Genomic DNA, 19912 nt, shown 5'->3' with positions numbered 1-19912 from the left:
ACACTCACAAAGAACATCCATACCCAGGTAGGTCGAAAACCCGTGACCAAGGAGCTCTCTGGCGTGACGCCTGGAGTCGTATCGCGCTGTCCTAATCACTAACCACCTAGAGCCTTTGGTGACGTCAGTTTTTGACCTAGACAGCGGCGAAATTCAGCAGCGCCATCTCTTATTCTGTTTGGTAGAAGAAGTGGAAGCAAAAGTGCGAGTGGTGCTCTCAGCGCCTCTTAGCGGACTATTGCAAAACTTCTTGCGAATGGCGATTCCCAGTGGGAGGTCCGTGCACCGGTTTTCCTGCCTTAGTTGAAGATCTGCTTATATACCCTAATCTGTGATCCTTTTGTGCGCCCATGCCATATGCATGTGTTTGTAAATAAAATACACAGGACTTCTGGGAAAATAAAATCGTTATGCATTATATTCATTTATTGTGTTTAAAAAAGTGACACACTCTTGAAATTTCAATGTTGATCCTCCTTCTTGGATCTCTCTTCCTTTATCCAAGCTTTCATTTTGGCAATTTGGTCTAGGACACTTGCTCTACTTGTTCCACCTGTGGATTGATATTGTTCAATGCTCTTCTCGTAGTTCCAAATGCTGGAGACATCTTCATGGAAATTGTCGCTGCAATGGATTTTAAACAAGAAATCAAGATAAAAGATAAAACAAGGTATCGACACAAGCCTATACAACATTACATAGAAAAAAGGTGGGAATAGGCACTGCTGAAGAGGCTCGGATTTATACATGTGGAAACCCGAATCTAATAACATAGTTATAACGATCAAATCTTGCCAACTATCAGGTAAAAAGATTAATCACCGTAATAAGCAATAAAAAGAATTGGGCTGTGGCTGTTCCCCGAGAGTTGCATTGTGAAATACAGAGGACAAGCCGGTTTCCCGAGCGAAGAGGCCGATCCTCGGATAAAAAAAACAACATAAAAAAACATAAAAATACAACTTTGGAGTCAATGAACGGATTCGATTGAAATTTAAGACAGCCCAGTATCAAATTCTGACCGGCAAAATCCCAAAAACACAACATGATAGGAGATTAATTAAGGGAGATATTAAAGGTTAAAGAGCGAGAGTTGATGACAATACGTACAGACTCCCCGTCGCTCTCTACGGAGCGACCGTGCAGAATATAATGGATCCGGCGAGAGGGTAGCCTCCCTTCGAGGAGTCGCTGGAGATAGGTCAAGGAACTCAAATTACACGGGCAAAGATAGAAGGGTAAGATGCCACGGTTTGAGTACGATTTAACAAGGCTTAGACCGAGAGGATATCTAACTAACTAACTAACTCACTAGCCTTCTTAAACCCGAAGGTTCATGGCTGCAGCAACACAGACCTTCCATCTGTCCCTATCTTGAGCAAGATCTATATACTGTTTTCCATCCCTACCGATTTCCTTTAGGTCCATCTCAACGTTGTCCCTCCATCTTCGTCTTGGCCTTCCTACAGGTCTCTTATCATCTGGTTTCCCAACAAGAATCCTGTAAACTCCTCTTTCCTCTCCCATTCGTGCCACATGGCCTGCCCACCTAAGTCTTCTTGATTTAATTATTCTAATAATATCTGGACATGAGTACAAATTATGTAGTTCTAAATTATATAACCTTCTCCACTCACCTGTCTCCTCATCCCTTTTAGGTCCAAATATTTTCCTAAGGATCCCATTTTCGAATACTCTCAATTTATGTTCCTCTTTCAATGTAAGGGACCAAGTTTCACATCCATATAGTAATTACAGGCAAAATTACTGTTTTGTATATTTTAACTTTTAGTTTCTTAGATATTAAACGAGAAGACAAAAGTTTATGAAGAGAGAAGTAACATGCATTTCCTGAATTAACCCTACTTTTTGTGGCCGCGGTGGCTCAGTCGGTAACGCGTCTGACTACCATTCTCAAGGTCCCGGGTTCGATTCCCGGCCGGTTCAAATCCGGGAACTTTTCTAACGGTGGAAGCGGCCCCGGCGCCCACCCAGCGTCGAATAACATGGGTACCTGGGGGAAACCCTGAGGGGTAAAGGCGGTCAGGGGCGTGATGCTGATCACATCACCCCCACTCACGACCGGATCAAGAAAGTGTGGGGCGTTACCCCCACACCCCCTATACGCCTTCATGGCGTGGTGCTATACACAGGGGAACACTTTACTTTTTTACTTTTTTTACTTTTTTTACCCTACTTTTTATTTCCTCTTTAATATAATTTTCATTTGTTAATATTACTCCTAAGTATTTGAATTTGGAAACTGTTTCAAACGAGTTGTTATCAATAATTAGATTTTGATTATTACCTAACACTTGGTTTCGGCCTGTAAGCATATATTTAGTTTTCTCTTTGTTAACTTCCAAACCTATCTCTTTAGCAGTTTTGAAAAATATTTTAGCATTATTCTTAATTGTATTCACATCATCCCCCAGTAAGTCTACATCATCTGCATATGCTAACAACTGAGTCACACCATTTAATTTTAGTCCTTCTTTAGTTTCTTTTACCTTCCTTACAGCATATTCTAAGGCAAAATTAAAGAGCAATGGAGATAATGCATCTCCTTGTTTTAACCCATCATGAATTGTAAATTTGTCAGACATATTAATACCCACACGAATTTTACTTTCTGTTTCACTGGTGCATATTTTTATCATACTAACAAGCTTCTTAGGCATTCCAAACTCTACTAATATATTATATAATTTATCTCTTTTGACCGAATCATATGCTTTTTTTTAAATCAATGAATAGCTGATGGACATTTTGATTATATTCCCACTTTTTTTCAAGTGTCTGTCTGATGTGAAAAATTTGATCTGTAGTTGATCTGTTACGTTTAAATCCACATTGATAATCACCTATAATTTCATTAGCAAATGGGGTTAGTCTTGTTAAAAGAATGTTAGACAATATTTTGTATGTTGTTGAGAGTAAAGAAATTCCACGGTAATTACTGCAGTTCATTTTATCACCTTTTTTAAACACAGGAACAATTATGGATTCTTTCCACTGTTGAGGGATTTCTTCTTTATTCCATATTAAACAAATTAATTTATGAATTTGACATATTAATGAATTTCCACCATATTTAATTAACTCAGCTGGTATTAAATCTATGCCAGGTGCTTTGTTATTCTTTAGCCTTTTAATAGCATCTTTAACTTCAGTCAAGTTAGGTTCTGGAACTAAAGGTTCTGCTGTGTGGACTTCATTTACTTCTGATTTATCTCCTACATGAACATTTAAAAGGTCATTAAAGTAGTTCTTCCATCTATTTAGAATATCGCTTGGGTCAGCTAGAAAATCACCGTCTTTATCTTTTATCAAGTTTACTTTAAGTTGCCACCCCTTTCTAAATTCATTTACACTTTTATATAAATCTCTGATATTTTTATTTTTGCTGTTTGTTTCAATTTCGTTAATTTTGCTTTTCAAGTAATCTCTTTTTTTACTTCTAAACGTGCGGTTAACTTCTCGCTTTATTCTATTATAATTACTTAGATTTGTATCATCCGAGTTATTTAACCACCTAAGTCTAGCCTGATTTCTTATTTCTATTAGATTATGACATTCATTATCAAACCATGGCTTACTTTTTCTTGATTTATGGTATCCTATACTTTCTTTAGCTGCTGATTCTATTGCATCACGTATGTGCTCCCAATTCTTATTTACGTATGTTTCATTTATACTTTCATCATCATTTAAATCCTGCAAAACATCAAATCTATTTGACAGTTTAATTTGGTAATCTTTCTTAATTCTTTCATCAGGAAACTTTCTTGTATCAAATTTTAGAACTTTTAGATTTTGTTGCTTATGATTTATCACTGAGAGTCTTTCTCTTAATTTAGCAATTACTAAATAATGGTCACTGGCACAGTCAGCACCTCTATGTGTACGAACGTCAATTATCCTAGTATGCCTTCTCTTATCAATGAGAATATGATCTCTCTGATTATGAGTTTTACCATCTGGAGAAGACCAGGTATATTTATGGATATCTTTATGTTTAAAAGTAGTACTTTTCACAATTAAATTCTTTGAGGTTGCAAAAGTAATCAATCTTATACCATTATCATTACTTAATTCATGAAGACTTTCTTTACCAATCGTGGGTTTAAATGTCTCTTCTTTGCCAATCTGTGCATTACAGTCACCTAACAGAATTTTCATATCATACTGAGAAAATTTATCAAAGACCTGTTCTGTAACTCTGCATAAAAATCATCTTTAGTATTATCATCTTTATCTGCCTTTGGTGCATGTATGTTTATTAAAATAATTTTACACCACCTACCCTGTAAAACTGCATATGATATCCTATCATTAATAAATTCTACTGTTTTAAGAGCCGAGATAATTCTATTATTTACGAAAAAGCCTGTTCCAAAATTATGATTTTCAGTACCACCATAGAAAAAAGTATAATTTTTAGTTTTACAATTCCCTTCTCCTGGCCACCTAACTTCCTGGACAGCTACTACATCTAATTTATACTTAACGATCTCATTAACTGTACATTGAAATGCCCCAGGCCGGTAAAGGCTCAGAACATTCCAGGTGCCTAATTTAATATCCTTATTCCTAACGTAGATCTTATCCTTAGTCCAGGGACCTCCCAAAGTAGTCCCCACCCGGAGATCCGAACGGGGGATATCATAACGAACATTTGGAATAGTACATAAATAGACAAGCAGAGATGCGGAAAACACAGTTTATCTTACACAACCTCTCGGGAACCTTCCGCGCTTGCAAGTACTCGCCTCTTGTGTCTAACCAAACAGTGTTGTGTTTAGTTCGCCCGGGATTGTTTACAATCACGATGGAGTAGAGAGCGGGAAAGAGCCCACGTGGGAGCGTTCAACCCCTTGCCTCCCTCGAAGATGCTGAGATCCAGAAGTGTGAAATCTTACCGTCTAGAAGCCATCTCATTCATCACGCCGCCAGGAGTATAAACATCTCCAAGAGGATTGCATCGAACAGATCCGGCAAGGTAAGCCGAGTGAAAAGTGTAAATTGAGAAGCTTCGTTCGCCCCGTCGTAACTATAAACGCCCAATGAACTCGCATATTTACGTATAAATTACTCATTGGCATTGCTTATTATGGTGATTAGATCATACCAGCGATAATTTTACCATGTAAATCAGAGTACAACTTTCAGTCATTCAATTAGGCAAAGAACTTAACCTTCAGATTGTCCGACACTATAAATTGTCCATGTAACTATATAACGGTGATCCAAGTTAACCTCAAAAGTAACAATATAAATATAAACTTAATAACATTAAAATATACCTACATAAAGGAGTAGTTTTTTCGTCCATGCTTAAGCTCCTACCTGAACATAAGATACCCGGAAACGGAAACGTGAATGTAAAAATAAGAAAAGATGTAATCAATACTACTGCTTTTTAAACATCACCCAAAACTAAATTTGTATTAATTAATGATGTCCTTTGAAATGCCGAAGTATGCGTGAGAGAGTGAATGTAGGAATGAAAGGGGCATTAATGTAAATGTTTTATGCATGTTCTCTTATCTAGCAATTATACCATATAAAGTAAACTAACCCTGTGGTGTGTAATTTGCAATTTTACATCTATTCTACCCTATACAATCTCTTGGGCTCCAACTGATGGCACTTACCCTGGCACAAAAGGTAAATATTGTATAAAACATTGCCTTTTGTTTATTTGTTCCTTGTTGGTTTACATTACCCATGTAATGTACCGCCTAAACGTCGTCAGGCACACAATAAGGTAGACGCCGTTACATAGTGCAGCAGGGATTTATGCAAAATTTTCCACATGGGGTGTGTAACGGGATGTTCGGTTTTAGATAAGTACCTTAACCTATAAATATTATACAGGGTGTATCATAAGTAATAGCGCAAACTGACACAGTTGAAAGTACACGATAATAGAAGCAAAATAGTCTTAGTAAACATGGGTCTGTAAACGAGCCGTTTTCTACATAATTGCGACTGTGTGGTTACAAGCCGCCACTGACTTCATTGTTTGGAAACGTCGTCCTAGTTGGTAAAAATGCTAATAACGTGTGCGAATGTCTGGTTAGAAGCAGTCACTGATTGCATTTTGTAAACACTGAGTGCTTTACTCCTTGCACGTTCCGAGGTTTGTTCTTGGTAACAAAACAGAACATTTCCGAGAGGTGGCGTTGTAATCAAACAGGATGGATACAATCAGTACAGAGAATTGTACATGCTTGTGACCAACTCCGAAATGAACCGGTGGTGTTCTAGAGAATCCGAAACTCAATGCGGTATCGCGCACAGTATTGCATCCAGATGAAAGGACGACACTTTGAACACCTCCTTTAACAGGTACGAGTGTACAGTAATTGCAACATGTCACATAGGTCTACTAACGTTTGTTAAAGTAAGTAGAATGTTCAATAAAAGCAAGAGATCTCCAATGACTTTTGTTACTGTATTATTAACATTTTACCAACTAGCACAAAGTTTACAAACAATGAAGTCAGTGGCGGCTTGTAATCACACATTCGCAATTATCTCGAAAGCGGCTCGTTTGCAGACCCATGTTTTCTGAGATATTTTTGCTTCTATTATCGTGTACTTTCAACTGTGTCAGTTTGCGCTATAACTTATGATACACCCTGTATAAACTTTGCTAAGAAATGAGTAGTAGAAAGGTATTGTTTCACCGACCATCCTTGTAGGTATGCCTAGTATTTAGCCTCAGTTGTGACATATTTTGATGATTTTGATGATTTTTTATGGATTTTATTGCGTTCAACGATGTTCTAGCCCTATTTTTTGCCCAATCTCATTTTTGGAGCCTCATCTTTGTAGGTATGCCATGATCTTACGTGATATAACTTAACCTATTCACTTTTTTACAGCCTTTTACGGGTTAAAATAACCTACAAAGTGTAAAATGATTGTTTCTACGCAACTCTTGTAGGTGGACTTAGTACATAACCTCAGTTGTGACATATTTTGATGATTTTGATGATTTTTTTTATGGATTTTATACCATTTGACGATGTTCTAGCCCTATTTTTTTGCTCAATCTTATTTTGGGACCTTTTTGGTAAGGTGGTTCAACGTAAACGCCTACGGGCTTTTTTGTAGGTAGGGTGGGCCCTCAGTGTAAACGGTTACGATGTGTGAGCCCCCCTTTTCACGATGTATGTCAGGTTCAATGCCCCCACTACTACTTTTGGAGGGTGGGAGGGTCTCGCAGTGTTGTCAAATTACTACACAAACATTTCACCACATGATATTTCACAGGCGAAGCTAACCTACAAATAGAAGTTGGCAACACAGACTAGTACCAAGAAATTTGCTTCACAGCCCCCCCTTTTTTTAAAACATTTTGGCATATGATATTTCACAGGCGAGGCTAATCTACAAATAGGAGTTGACAGCGATCTATGCTGTAATATTTTGTAGTCTTCTAAGATGATAGGTATGCAGTAAGGTGGAGAGTTGGTGAGTACGCTAACTGGCAATAGTGGTGGTGCAGTGTTGATGCTCTTGTTACCCCCCCCCCTGTTTTTTCTAGCATACTGATCTATTGCATGCTAACCAAAAACTCTTAAGCAATATTGGGAGACAGGCTCGTTTTTTGTAATGCCACGGACGGAAATATGCATACCTCTGTCTTCCTCATGTATGTAATGCGATTTGAGGGGAAGGGGGTCAATTAACATTATGGCTGACAATGTTTCTATAAAATAACAATTCCTATGAACTCTGTAAATTTCCGAGCATATGTTGTATTCATATTTTTACTTATCTTCGAGTGTACATTACAAATTCGCAAACAGATTTTGGCTATCTCGTACCGTTTAAGAGATAAACCTACTTCCGGTCGCCATTTTTAATTTCTGAGCATAGGTTGTGTTCACACTTTACTTATCTTCGAGTGTACATTTCAAATCTGCAAACAGATTTTGGCTAACTCGTACTGTTTAAGAGATAAACCTACTTCCGGTCGCCATTTTGGATTTCCGAGCATAGGTTGTGTTGTTCACACTTTACTTATCTTCGAGTGTACATTACAAATCTGCAAACAGATTTTGGCTATCTCGTACCGTTTAAGAGATAAACCTACTTCCGGTCGCCATTTTGGATTTCCGAGGATAGGTTGTATTCATACTTTTACTTATCTTCGAGTGGACATTAGAAATCTGCAAAACAAATTTGCCTGTTTCTCTCTGTTTTAGAGATATTCAAAAATATATATATATTTGATAAGCGACAACAACAGAGCCATCTATGCGCAAATGTTGGAACTCGATGAATGCTTGAGGGGGACAAGTTATTTTTTTCAGTACGTCAACATTTTTAACTTTTATTGCCAATGAATGGGTTAGGTGACTTGCAACGACGAAGGCCTTCTAGCAATACGAACTTAGCTTATGCCGGCGTAATTCGCTAAAATATCTTTAATTTACATATTTCTCATACCGCCGTATCTTGTTCTATTAGACCTCTTCAAGAAAATCGCCAATTAGTGAAAACTAATTGAGCTCAACAGCGAAAGAGGTGCTAATAGGGCAAGCATACAATGATATGGGGATATGTGAATTGTCGGTTTCTTCGATTCAGATAAATGGATCGAATTGAAACTGGGATATTTTGCATTTTTTTTATATGATAGCTAAAATAACAGAGATTTTGATTGGCTAATAATTTATACGTGGTGTTTTCTGATTGGTTTAAGCAAGCAAGATTTCTATTGGCTCTATAAATCTATATAAGTCAGAGCACAGTGCTGATTTCTCACCTTTGCTGGATCGGCAGAGGAACCCACATCGCGGGGGATAGAACCTGAACGGGCTCCACCAAACTATAGGAGACTAGAAGCATATAATTTGGCGGAAAAACCCAAGTAAGGTCATAGAGTTTTTCATAGGGAATAGTATTATCAGGTTGAATTTTAAGTTGGTGATATCCCATTAAATTTTATATAAAAAAATTTTAAATTTTATATAAATAACATACCTGAAATTTCTATCGTTTGTTTGCTCATATTTTAAAGCATATAAAAAAATGGAATCACCTACCTGTTTTACTCGTAAGAATGATAAGATCGAATGTGTCACTTGTGGGAAACTAATTTTAAAAAATAATTTATCGATACATAAGACAAGGTGTAACGGAGCAAATCGTTTGTTACCTTCTGAAGCCTGTGCTCAATGTGGAAAAGAAATTAGCATTCCAAATCTAAGTAGACATTTGAAAATTTGCAAACCATCGACCGGAGAAGGAACATTGAAAAGAAAAATTGATTATTCTGAAGCTGAAGCTTCTGCTCCAAAACAAATTAAGTTAAATAATAAATATAAACCAGTTAGGTCTGCATTTAATGGTCGACTTCAGGATTTATCATTTACGTCGGAAGCAGGCCGTGACGTTCCTAGTTTCTTGCGTGAAGCGAAAACTTTTGTACTGAATACTTTGAAAAGTAATCTTGAAAATAATTCCATAAAAGTATACGTTGATTTATGTTCCGAATATGAGAAAGTCGATGGTACAACAAAATTTTTTTATCATCGTACCAAAAACCAGGCTCTTTATTTGGCAGATGTTGAAAATTTGGACGAGTTTTACTCTAATCTGTCAAATGAGTTGATTATGAAACATGACACTTTCGAGGCTAAGGGGTCGGGATGGTCTTTATGTGGTAGTCCTCATACATTAACCATTTACGTGAACAAATTCATGCCTTTCTCTGCATCGAGTTATGTTCCTCTACCACCGACCATTCAAAGCAAGAAAGCAGTGTTAAATATTCAAAATAATGACTCAAAATGCTTTCTTTGGTGCATCTTGGCAGCTCTGTATCCTGTTCATTGGAAAAATAAACCAGAGCGAGTTAACCATTACAAGCAGTACGAGACAGAGTTTGAAAATGTAATGTCTAGCATTGAATACCCCGTGGCATTGTCAGACATATCAAAGTTCGAGTCGCGTGCACGAGATTCTGATGGAAAACGCATTGCTATTAATGTATATTCTTATACGTCAGAAAAACATCTTGTGCATCCCATCAGAATAAATGATATCAACGATAATAATGCTCATATAATTAATCTTCTTTTAATTTCAAACAACAATATTCACCATTACTGCCTTATTCGTTCACTATCACGACTAATCAGAAGTCAAGCAACGAAGTATGCAAATCACATCGAGGTTTGTCCAAGGTGTTTGACCACGTTTAATGACCGAAGAAAATTCAATCACCAAATATATACCGCACGGCAAATTGCTATTGAAAAACGTGTCGAACATGAAATATATTGCGGTGACAACAAACCAGCTCGAATGTTGATGCCCAAAAAGAACGAAGTCGAAGAATTCAAAATGTACAAGGCTTTGTTTGAACATCCAGCCATTATCGTTGCAGATCTTGAATCATTTCTGAAGCCACTGTCCTCCTGCAAACCAAATCCAGATATTTCCTCCACAACGCCATACCAGCTTCATGAACCAAATAGTTTTGGTTACACTGTCATACGACAAGATGAAATAAATGAACCATATGTATACCGTGGACCGAATGTTATCGAACACATTTTTGAAAAGATGGAAGAGGAGGTTGAGAAAATTGGCAGCTTCTTGCAAATATCCAAACCGATGAATTCGTTGACACCAGAGGAACAAAAAATATTTGATGAAACTGTCAAGTGTCCAGTGTGCAATCAATACTTCACAAACGAGAATCGTAAAGTGTTTCACCATTCGCACACAGACGGTCGTTTCATCAGCGGAATCTGTAATGCTTGCAACCTCAAAATTCAAAGGCCCAAATTTGTCCCCGTATTCTTTCATAATGGATCGAATTACGATTTTCATCACTTAATTCGGAAACTTGGACATGAGACACAAAAAATAGATATTCTTGCTCAAAATGAAGAACGATACATTTCCATAAGTAAGAAAGTTAAGATTTCGGGGACAAATGAAACCATAGAGATGAGGTTTCTTGACTCGTTCAGATTTCTCTCTGCAAGTTTGGACGCACTAGTAAGTAAACTCTGTGACGAACAATTCAAAATTACGAAAGCTAGTTTTCCCAACATGGATATAAAACTGATTAGAAGTAAAGGGATTTATCCGTATGAATACGTAAACAATGAATCTAAATTTAATGACGACACTCTCCCTCCTCAAAAAGAATTCTTCAGTCAACTGAGAAAAGCAGGAATTACAGACAAAGAATACGAACATGCACAACTGATGTGGGATAAACTAGAATGTAAAACATTCGGAGATTATCACAACGCATACTTGAAATTAGACGTAATAATACTTGCGGATGTTTTTCAAGCATTCAGGAAAACGTCAATGTCTATTTACAAGTTGGACCCTGCACATTTCTTCAGCCTCCCGGGATTAGCGTGGTCTGCAATGTTGTTGCAAACAAAAATTAAGTTAGAATTATTAACAGATGTAGACATGTTACTTTTCATCGAGAGAGGGAATCGAGGTGGGATGGTGCAATGTGTACAGAGACATGCAGAAGCCAACAACATGCACATGGAAGAAAAATATGATGCAAATAAACCATCGAATTACATTTTTTACATCGACGTTAATAATCTCTATGGATATGCTATGGTACAGAAACTTCCTTATGGAGGTTTCGAATGGATAGAAACAACTTCCATAAATATTATTGATTTTGACGATTGTGAATTTGGTTTCTCTGCAGAAGTGGATATTGAATTTCCAGACAATTTGCATCATATTTTTTCCGATTTACCACCGGCACCCGAACTTAAATGTCCGCCTAATTCTAATCAACGCAAGCTTTTATTAACTTTGGAGAAAAAAGAAAGATATGTTCTCCATTACAAAAGTCTTCAGTTTTTGATTGCGATGGGTGTTAAAGTATTGGATATTAGAAGAGTCCTCAGGTTTAAACTTTCCGAGTGGCTCAAACCATACATTGAAACAAACACACAACATAGAACAGTTGCCACTTCCGATTTAGACAAAGATTTTTTCAAATTGATGAATAATGCTGTATATGGCAAGACAATGGAGAACGTGAGAAATCACGTGGACGTGAGATTGGTTTCAGACGAAAATAAATGCAGTAAGTTGGTGGCTGATCCTAGATTTAAATCACGAAAAATTTACAACGAGAATCTGTCACTTTTCAATCTAGATATAAAAGTGATAAAATTCCGAAAACCCATTTATGTAGATTTATCGAAACTTCACATGTTTCAATTTCACTACAATGTTATGCATCCTTTCTACGATAGCATATCATTACTTTACATGGACACCTACAGTTTTATTTATAGCATTAAAACAGCCAATCTATATGAAGATGTAAAAAATCCGTCCTTGCTTGATTATTATGGTACTTCTTCCTACCCTCAACCGAATAGATTTGGAATTCCATCTATTAACAAAAACGTTCTAGGTAAATTAAAAGACGAGTGTAACGGTGACATCATTCTCGAGTTTGCCGGTTTGCGTTCCAAAATGTATACATTTAGAACTGACAGCAGCATCACGAAGAAAGCTAAAGGTGTTGGTAAAAATACTGTACAAAACAAACTTTCATTTCAAGACTATTTTGATTGTGTGAAGGAATTGAAGAAGCAGCTACGATTGGAAAAAAGAATCCAAAGTGTAGACCATGTGATTACAACAAACAAAGTTAGGAAAGTAGCATTAGATCCACATGATGATAAACGATGTATTTTGTCTTGTGGGATCCACACGTTGCCTTGGGGACACTATCGTTTAGATAGTAGTAAGAAATGCATACAATGCACTTAAAAAAAACCTTACGGCTGGCAATATTACTATTAACACAAGCATATAAAATAACCATGCCTATGAACCTGTTTGGCTTCAGGAAGTAAGCTATGGAAGTGCCCGTCCAGCCCACATCCTCGTCGTCGAGCTTCAACGAACTCCTGCCTTCCATGCTATCTAAACTTAACAGTCTGTTAATTACACACTTGAATAGCATTTTGACCCAGTACGATGAAGATGTGGGCAAAACTTTCTATGTATTCAACAACAACTTGAATTATTACCAGTTCCAAATCTCCGGAAAACTTAAGTTCGACATGAATCCCGAGAACGAAGGGGAGGCCAAGGTTTCCTCCGGCAAGAACATCTATCGCATCAAGCACGATAGGATGGATGCGACAACAACGTACGACGTGTCTGCTGGCGATCGCCTGTACATGGAGCTCTTGGACGACTACGACAAACTCATCCCTCTTTTTGTGAAGATGCGAATCACCTACCCTATAATAAATAACCACAGTGGTAACAATGCCTAACGATATTTTCGGCCACACCAAACGCGACGACCACGGCGACGAGCTTCTCATGCTCGACGTCAGGGTCAAGAAGTTGCGAAGCGACCTGCAGGCCCTGCAGTCCACGCTCAACTCTAGCCTCCAGTCAGAGATAGCCAGCCTGCAGTCTCAATGCCTGGACCCCGTACTCAAAATTGACGCCGAGCTTAAATCGCTGCTGCAAAAATACACCGACCTCGCGTCAATAGACAACTTCGACAACTTGGCGCTAATCGTAGGCAAGTTACAGAACGAATTTTTGAAGCTGCAGCAAGCGCAGACCTCCGATGTGGAACAGCTAAAGCGACACTTGCAGGACCAAACGAACACCATCCAGACTGAACTGCAAAACATTATCCAGAGCATCAAGACTCAAGATGACTACGATCGCGTGAATGCCAGTATTGCCAAATTGCGCGAACAGTTTCAATCGTTCGAAATTCCTACGTTGGAAAGCATCAAGACCGAGCATCAAACGGACGCTTTGCATGCAGCCATCGACGAAGTCAAAACTAACCTCCAAACGCTACAGGTCTTCATCGACAATCTACCTTCGTCCAGCGAGCTGAACGCCATTGCGCATAGTGTTGCCAACATAAAACTCCAACTTGAGACCTACGAAGATTTCGGGTAGCTGTCATCAAAAATGATCTGGCAAACGTACACGAAGTACTGGAATCCAAACTGCCTGTCATCAGGGATACTCTGGCCAGCGTCCAACAGCAAATCGCCAAGCTGGAGAATTTAAACACCGAATCAGAGTTGTCGCATTTTCATCACTTGATCGACGACATACAGGCAAAGTTGGAAACTTTGCAACAATCCACCCCCACCCAGGACGACAAAACACAACTGCAGGAAAGCATACGCGCTGCTGCTGCTGCCTCGGAGTTGGACGCGATGAAAAAAGCTTTTGAGTCGCTCCAAAACACGGTGGCCACCCTGCCTACCTCGCAGGAACTGAAAAGCGTGAAGAGGGCTCTCAACCGAATACTCAAATCCGACGACATCAAAAACATCCAAACCGAAATTGAATTGCTTCGGGAGTCTGTTGCAACCTTGCCCACCAACCAGAACATAAGCGAGCTACATGCCTTGTTTGCGGAAATTAGAACTCAGGTCCACGACCTCGCAACCCAGAGCTCCAAGTTGACACTCGTGGAAAGTCTGCAGCAGATTATCGCCAATGTGAAAGAGCAAATTGGCAGCATCGAGGCGAGCCAGAAATCGGCTATAACCAATTTCAGTACCCAACTACATGACTTAAACGAATAATTCAAGAGGCTAATTGTCGATGTGAAGATCAAGCCCGATTACGAACACCTGGAATCAATAAACGGTAGATTGGAGGATGTGGAGAGCGAGGTTCGAACCAATGTAAACACCATGAACGCCAGCATCGACAATCTGAAGTCCACCGTTGTCATCGAACTGTACAGCATTCCAAACAGGGAATTTTCCTCGCTCTTCCATCCTGGTGCCAAACTCTACATGCTGACTCCTGCCAAAGCCTATCACCAGTTTTTCATCGCTGGCACGCTTCAGTTCGTCAAGGTTTCATACTGGTCCTTGCCTCACGCAACCCACTACCCAACCATGACCGTGACGAACATCAGTGACGAGCCTAAAATAAGAGGAGTGGAGTTGGTCAATTTCACCCACCCCGAAACTCGCGAGACTGCCTATGCCGAAGATGCTACTCAAATTATCGACATAGAAGTAGGTGATAAGCTGTACATAGAAAACCCGGCATTGTCTGCAGCCAGAAATCCCATCCAAGCTATATTCTTATTTTCGCGCAATGTCTAGGCAGGCTATTGTGAACGAGCTGCACAAACCTGCATGGCGAAACTACAAACGACTGGCGGTAGTGACCAAAGGCATAGACGACTTGTGGGAAGCTGAGCTTGTGGAAATGAGCATTGGCAATCTAAAAAATTTACATAGAATCAACAAGGGATACAAGTATCTTCTCACCATTATAGACACATTTTCAAAATTTGCGTGGGCTTTACCCCTCAAGGCAAAAACAGGAACCTGCGTGGTGGAAGCATTCAAAACTATTTTCGATGAAAGTGGCAGGCAACCTCGATTTCTTCACACAGACAACGGAAAAGAATTCTACAACTCTATCTTTCGGCAATTTATTCAAAAACGAAATAATCAACATTACTCCACTTTTAGTCACATCAAAGCCAGCATAGTGGAACGTTTCAATCGTACTCTCAAAACACGCATGTGGAAACAGTTCACGCTTCAGGGGAATTACAAGTGGCTCGGCATGCTTCCGGAACTGGTTAGCAGCTATAATCACAGTTTGCATCGCACGATAAACATGAAACCGGCTGACGTCAACAAATCTGACGAGCGACGTTTAATTTCTACGGTTTATTGCCCAAAGTACAAATTTACAAGCAAGAAACCGAAATACAAAAGTGGAGATCAGGTGCGAATCAGTAAAGTTAAGCGTGCGTTCGAAAAGGGCTTCACAAAAAATTGGAGTACGGAACTTTTCACCGTAGTTCGAGTCTTACCCGGAAACCGTCACACGTATATAATAAAAGATAATCGTAACGAAATTCTGAAAGGAAGATTTTACGAAGAGGAACTTTCTAAAACAAAATACCCCGACACGTATCTTATTGAAAAAGTATTACGTAGAAAAGGTGACAAACTGTTGGTGAAATGGCTGGGACTCGAGGAAAAAAGTTGGATAGACGCAAACGAGGTGATTGTGTAACGGGTGCTTGGGACGTGGTACGGCGACTGCCAGATTTTCCATCGGAACGTCAGGATAGGAAAAATGGCGAGCTTCTACCCGACAACATTCGCTGCCTTATTGTTGGACCTTCTGGATGTGGAAAAACAACGTTACTTATTGATAATTTTCTTCTTGCGCCCAACTGGTTAAACTGGAAGAACAGGCACCTGTATGTTTTCTCCAAAAGTTTGGAGCAATCGAAGTATCGCCAGCTGTCGAAACTGTACGAGGGACTAGGCATAGCTATTTTTGCTTCTGAAGTGATACCACTAGACTGCTGTCTCGAAAATTCGGTGGTGGTTTTTGACGATGTGATCCTGGAGAACCAGAACGAAATTCGCAATTTTTTTACTCAGGGTCGGCACAGAGGCATGGACTGCTTCTACCTTGCTCAGACTTTTTGCAAAATCCCCAAGCAGCTACTCAGAGACAATGCTAATTTTATTTGTTTGTTTCGTCAAGACTACACCAATTTAAAACACGCTTACGATGATTATGTAGGTGGGGACATAAACTACAATCAGTTTTCCAAATTTTGCTCTTCATGCTGGAACCAAGATGATTTCGGATTTGTCACAATAGACATGACGAGGAAACCCAATAACGGAAAATACAGAAACAAAATTAATAATTTTCTAAACGTTGCAACGTTACAAGAAACGTCTTGATCTATTATAAATAACTACATACAAAAAAAAAATGAAACGCAAACTTGCAGACGACAACCTGAAGCTGCTTAGCTACCTGGCAAAACGGTTTAAGGGGTGGAAATCCGAGAATCGTGGAATTTACGAAGAGAAAAAGCGTCAGGACCAACCTATGATCGATGCCATCAGTGGACTTGGTAAAGAAATCAAAGATGTCACCGAGCAAAACAAAGAGTTAATCAACGAGCTTGTGCCACTTACTGCTCGAAATTATACCATACCCACACCGATATCCAGTATTCACACTACTCCATTCGAACTTGCTCCGGCTCCGAGACGTCAGGCCCTAGGCAGTACCTCTTCGGACAAGCTAGTCGAGCTGGGTCCGTTGGCGAGGGATTACCTAAGCACTGGGAAATTCGAAAAAGACGAGGTATTCGGATTATACCCAACCATGGAATATAACGAGGGTGTGGTTTGGAAGATTGGAAAATCGAAAGTCACCTTCGAGGGTGACGACGTGAAAATCAATTTGGGCGAGAAGAACAGCTGGACTAGGTATCCCGGCACAGTGGGACTGTGGGAACTTATCACTAAGAAGCAACCTAAAGATTATACAGACGAGGATTACCAAAGTTACACAGAAATTTTGATCATGACGGACGACCTGTACCAAAACAACGACGGAACACAGAATCGCGTGAAATCTAGCAGTGGAGAAAAGTACAGGAACCTCATCAAGCCAATATGGACCCAGCTCAAGACTGGCAGCGGTGTCAAACTCTACAATACCCTACCTAAAGAGTTTGTTTGGGTGGACGACGTAAGGAAGCTTGTAGATCGATTGCTGGTTATCGCAGGCGAAGAAAATGCAGGCAATCGCAACTTCCACAACGAGAAGGTGGACATCATGGACATGATTAGCACCAAGCTTAGCAACTTCATTGTCAACGACAACAAAGGTATAGGTTACCTTATCAAAATCATCCAACACCCTGCCTCCCAAATTCTGGAATGTAGCCGAGGGTCGAGGTCTCGTGAACGGTATTATCAACACAACAAGCTACCCTTCGAGATGCACCTGCCAGGTTACCAGTACTGCGGTCCGGGTACGAAACTCGAACAGCGACTGGAAAGAGGAGACAAGGGAGTGAACCCACTGGACGCAGCATGCAAGGACCACGACATTGCCTACAATACTCACACAGATCTCGACGCACGTCATGATGCCGACAGGAAGTTGGAGCATGCAGCTTTCGGGAGACTCGTCAGCAGAGATGCCTCGCTAGGTGAACGGGTTGCTGCATTGGGTACGACCATTGCCATGAACACAAAACGAAAGTTGGGGTGGGGGCTGTAAATAAATAACACCCTGTGAAAAAAAGCAACTTGTATAACTAACCTATCATTACTTCATTGCATTAGGCGGCAAAGCCTTACCTTTTCACGATATATATAAATAACATACTATCACCATGAAGCCCAAAGGTGTCGTTTACCAAATACCCTACTCAAACCTCAAGTCTCTCGGAGCTCTTGATGGATTGCTCACCAAAAAGCAGCGCGAGAAGAAACATTCCTGCTTGACAAAAGGTCATGGAATGAAATTGCTGCTTAGCATTCCTCAGTTGAGGAGGTTACAAGGTTCGCGAAAGCAGCAGAAGACTGGAGGTTTCATATTCAGCATCCCGGCTATCTTGGCAGCATTGGGCGCTGTAGGCAGCTTGGCAGGAGGCAGTGCCGCCATTGCCAAGACCGTCATCGATGCAAAAAAGAATAAGGTCGAGTTGGAAGAGCAAAAACGCCACAACCTGGCTATGGAGAAGAAGGGGAAAGGTATGACCAAAAAGCGAAAGAACAACCTCGAACCTTTGAAAAAGTTTAAAAAAAAGAAGAGCCCCTGTCCAACTTCGATATTGAATCTCTGATCGAATCGTTGGGGGTCAAGCACTTCAGGGGCGTTTTCATGTCTGATTCTCTACCTTCTGTTGAGAAGAAAAAAGAATGTGGTGTGGTTAACCTGGACAGTTACGAAAATCCAGGTACACATTGGATATGCTACCTCAAAGCCAACAACAACAAAGCATTTGTTTTCGATTCATTCGGAGGCACGCCACCTGCTGGGTTGGTAAAGTATCTCAGTGTTGCCTACCTCTACTACAATGGCGAACGCATCCAGGGTTTTTGCGATGTGAACTGTGACCATCTCTGCGTTTCCATGCTTGTCTTCCTCTCGCAATTAAATAACCCAACAATCGAGGATTTCCAGAAAGCATTGTGGCACCTGAAGCACTATGGGAGTATTCCATCTCACAAGCGAGACTTCGCTTCTGAAACTCATATTGCATGACGATATCATCTATCCTAAATCTATTGCTCTTCGTGCATTCTACAGCATGTACCTGATACCTAATGTGACGGTACACAACAATACCATCAAAATTGGCAGCGAAAAAATCAGCATCACCCCTGGCCAGTACAACCTGTCTACCTTGCAAGCTCAATTGCCAAGAAGTGTACTGCTGTCGCAAAATTCTGTAACTCACAGGGTGGAACTGGTGTCTGCCACGGAAACCGTAGACCTGGGTACCATCGGAGAGCTTTTGGGATTCGAGAACAACACAAAGCTCGAACCTGGCATCAAGCACATAGGTGCTAACATCCCTAAATTTCTAGCCATCGAGACTTTGAACGTGCACTGCAACGTAGCGGAAGGCATGATCACCTCAGCGTAAACGTAGCCGTTTACGCTGAGGGCCCGTAGGCGTTTACGTTGAACCGCCTTACCAAAAAGGTCTCAAAATAAGATTGAGCAAAAAAATAGGGCTAGAACATCGTCAAATGCTATAAAATCCATTAAAAAAATCATCAAAATCATCAAAATATGTCACAACTGACGTTAAATACTAAGTCCACCTACAAGAGTTGCGTAGAAACAATCATTTTACACTTTGTAGGTTATTTTAACCCGTAAAAGGCTGTAAAAAAGTGAATAGGTTAAGTTATATCACATAAGATCATGGCATACCTACAAAGATGAGGCTCCAAAAATGAGATTGGGCAAAAAATAGGGCTAGAACATCGTTGAACGCAATAAAATCCATAAAAAAATCATCAAAATCATCAAAATATGTCACAGCTGAGGCTAAATACTAGGCATACCTAGT

The 19912-nt window shown here is 39.8% G+C and overlaps 1 protein-coding gene across 1 annotated transcript in view; it reads right to left on the bottom strand.

Annotated features, from left to right (window-relative positions):
• Positions 1-414: 414 nt before the first annotated feature.
• Argl (Argininosuccinate lyase) overlaps positions 415-19912 on the bottom strand; it is a 65377-nt gene continuing 45879 nt past the window's right edge. The window contains exon 12 of the mRNA XM_083129081.1: positions 415-624. Coding sequence (XP_082985207.1) covers positions 462-624 — 163 coding nt within the window. The 3' untranslated portion in view covers positions 415-461. The remainder of the gene's footprint in view (positions 625-19912) is intronic.

This window comes from Lepisma saccharinum, chromosome 9 (assembly GCF_977018435.1).
Source record: "Lepisma saccharinum chromosome 9, izLepSacc3.1, whole genome shotgun sequence".
Lineage (NCBI taxonomy): Eukaryota > Metazoa > Arthropoda > Insecta > Zygentoma > Lepismatidae > Lepisma > Lepisma saccharinum.
Note: the sequence above shows the minus strand (reverse complement) of the source record. Positions and strands in the feature narration are given on the sequence as shown.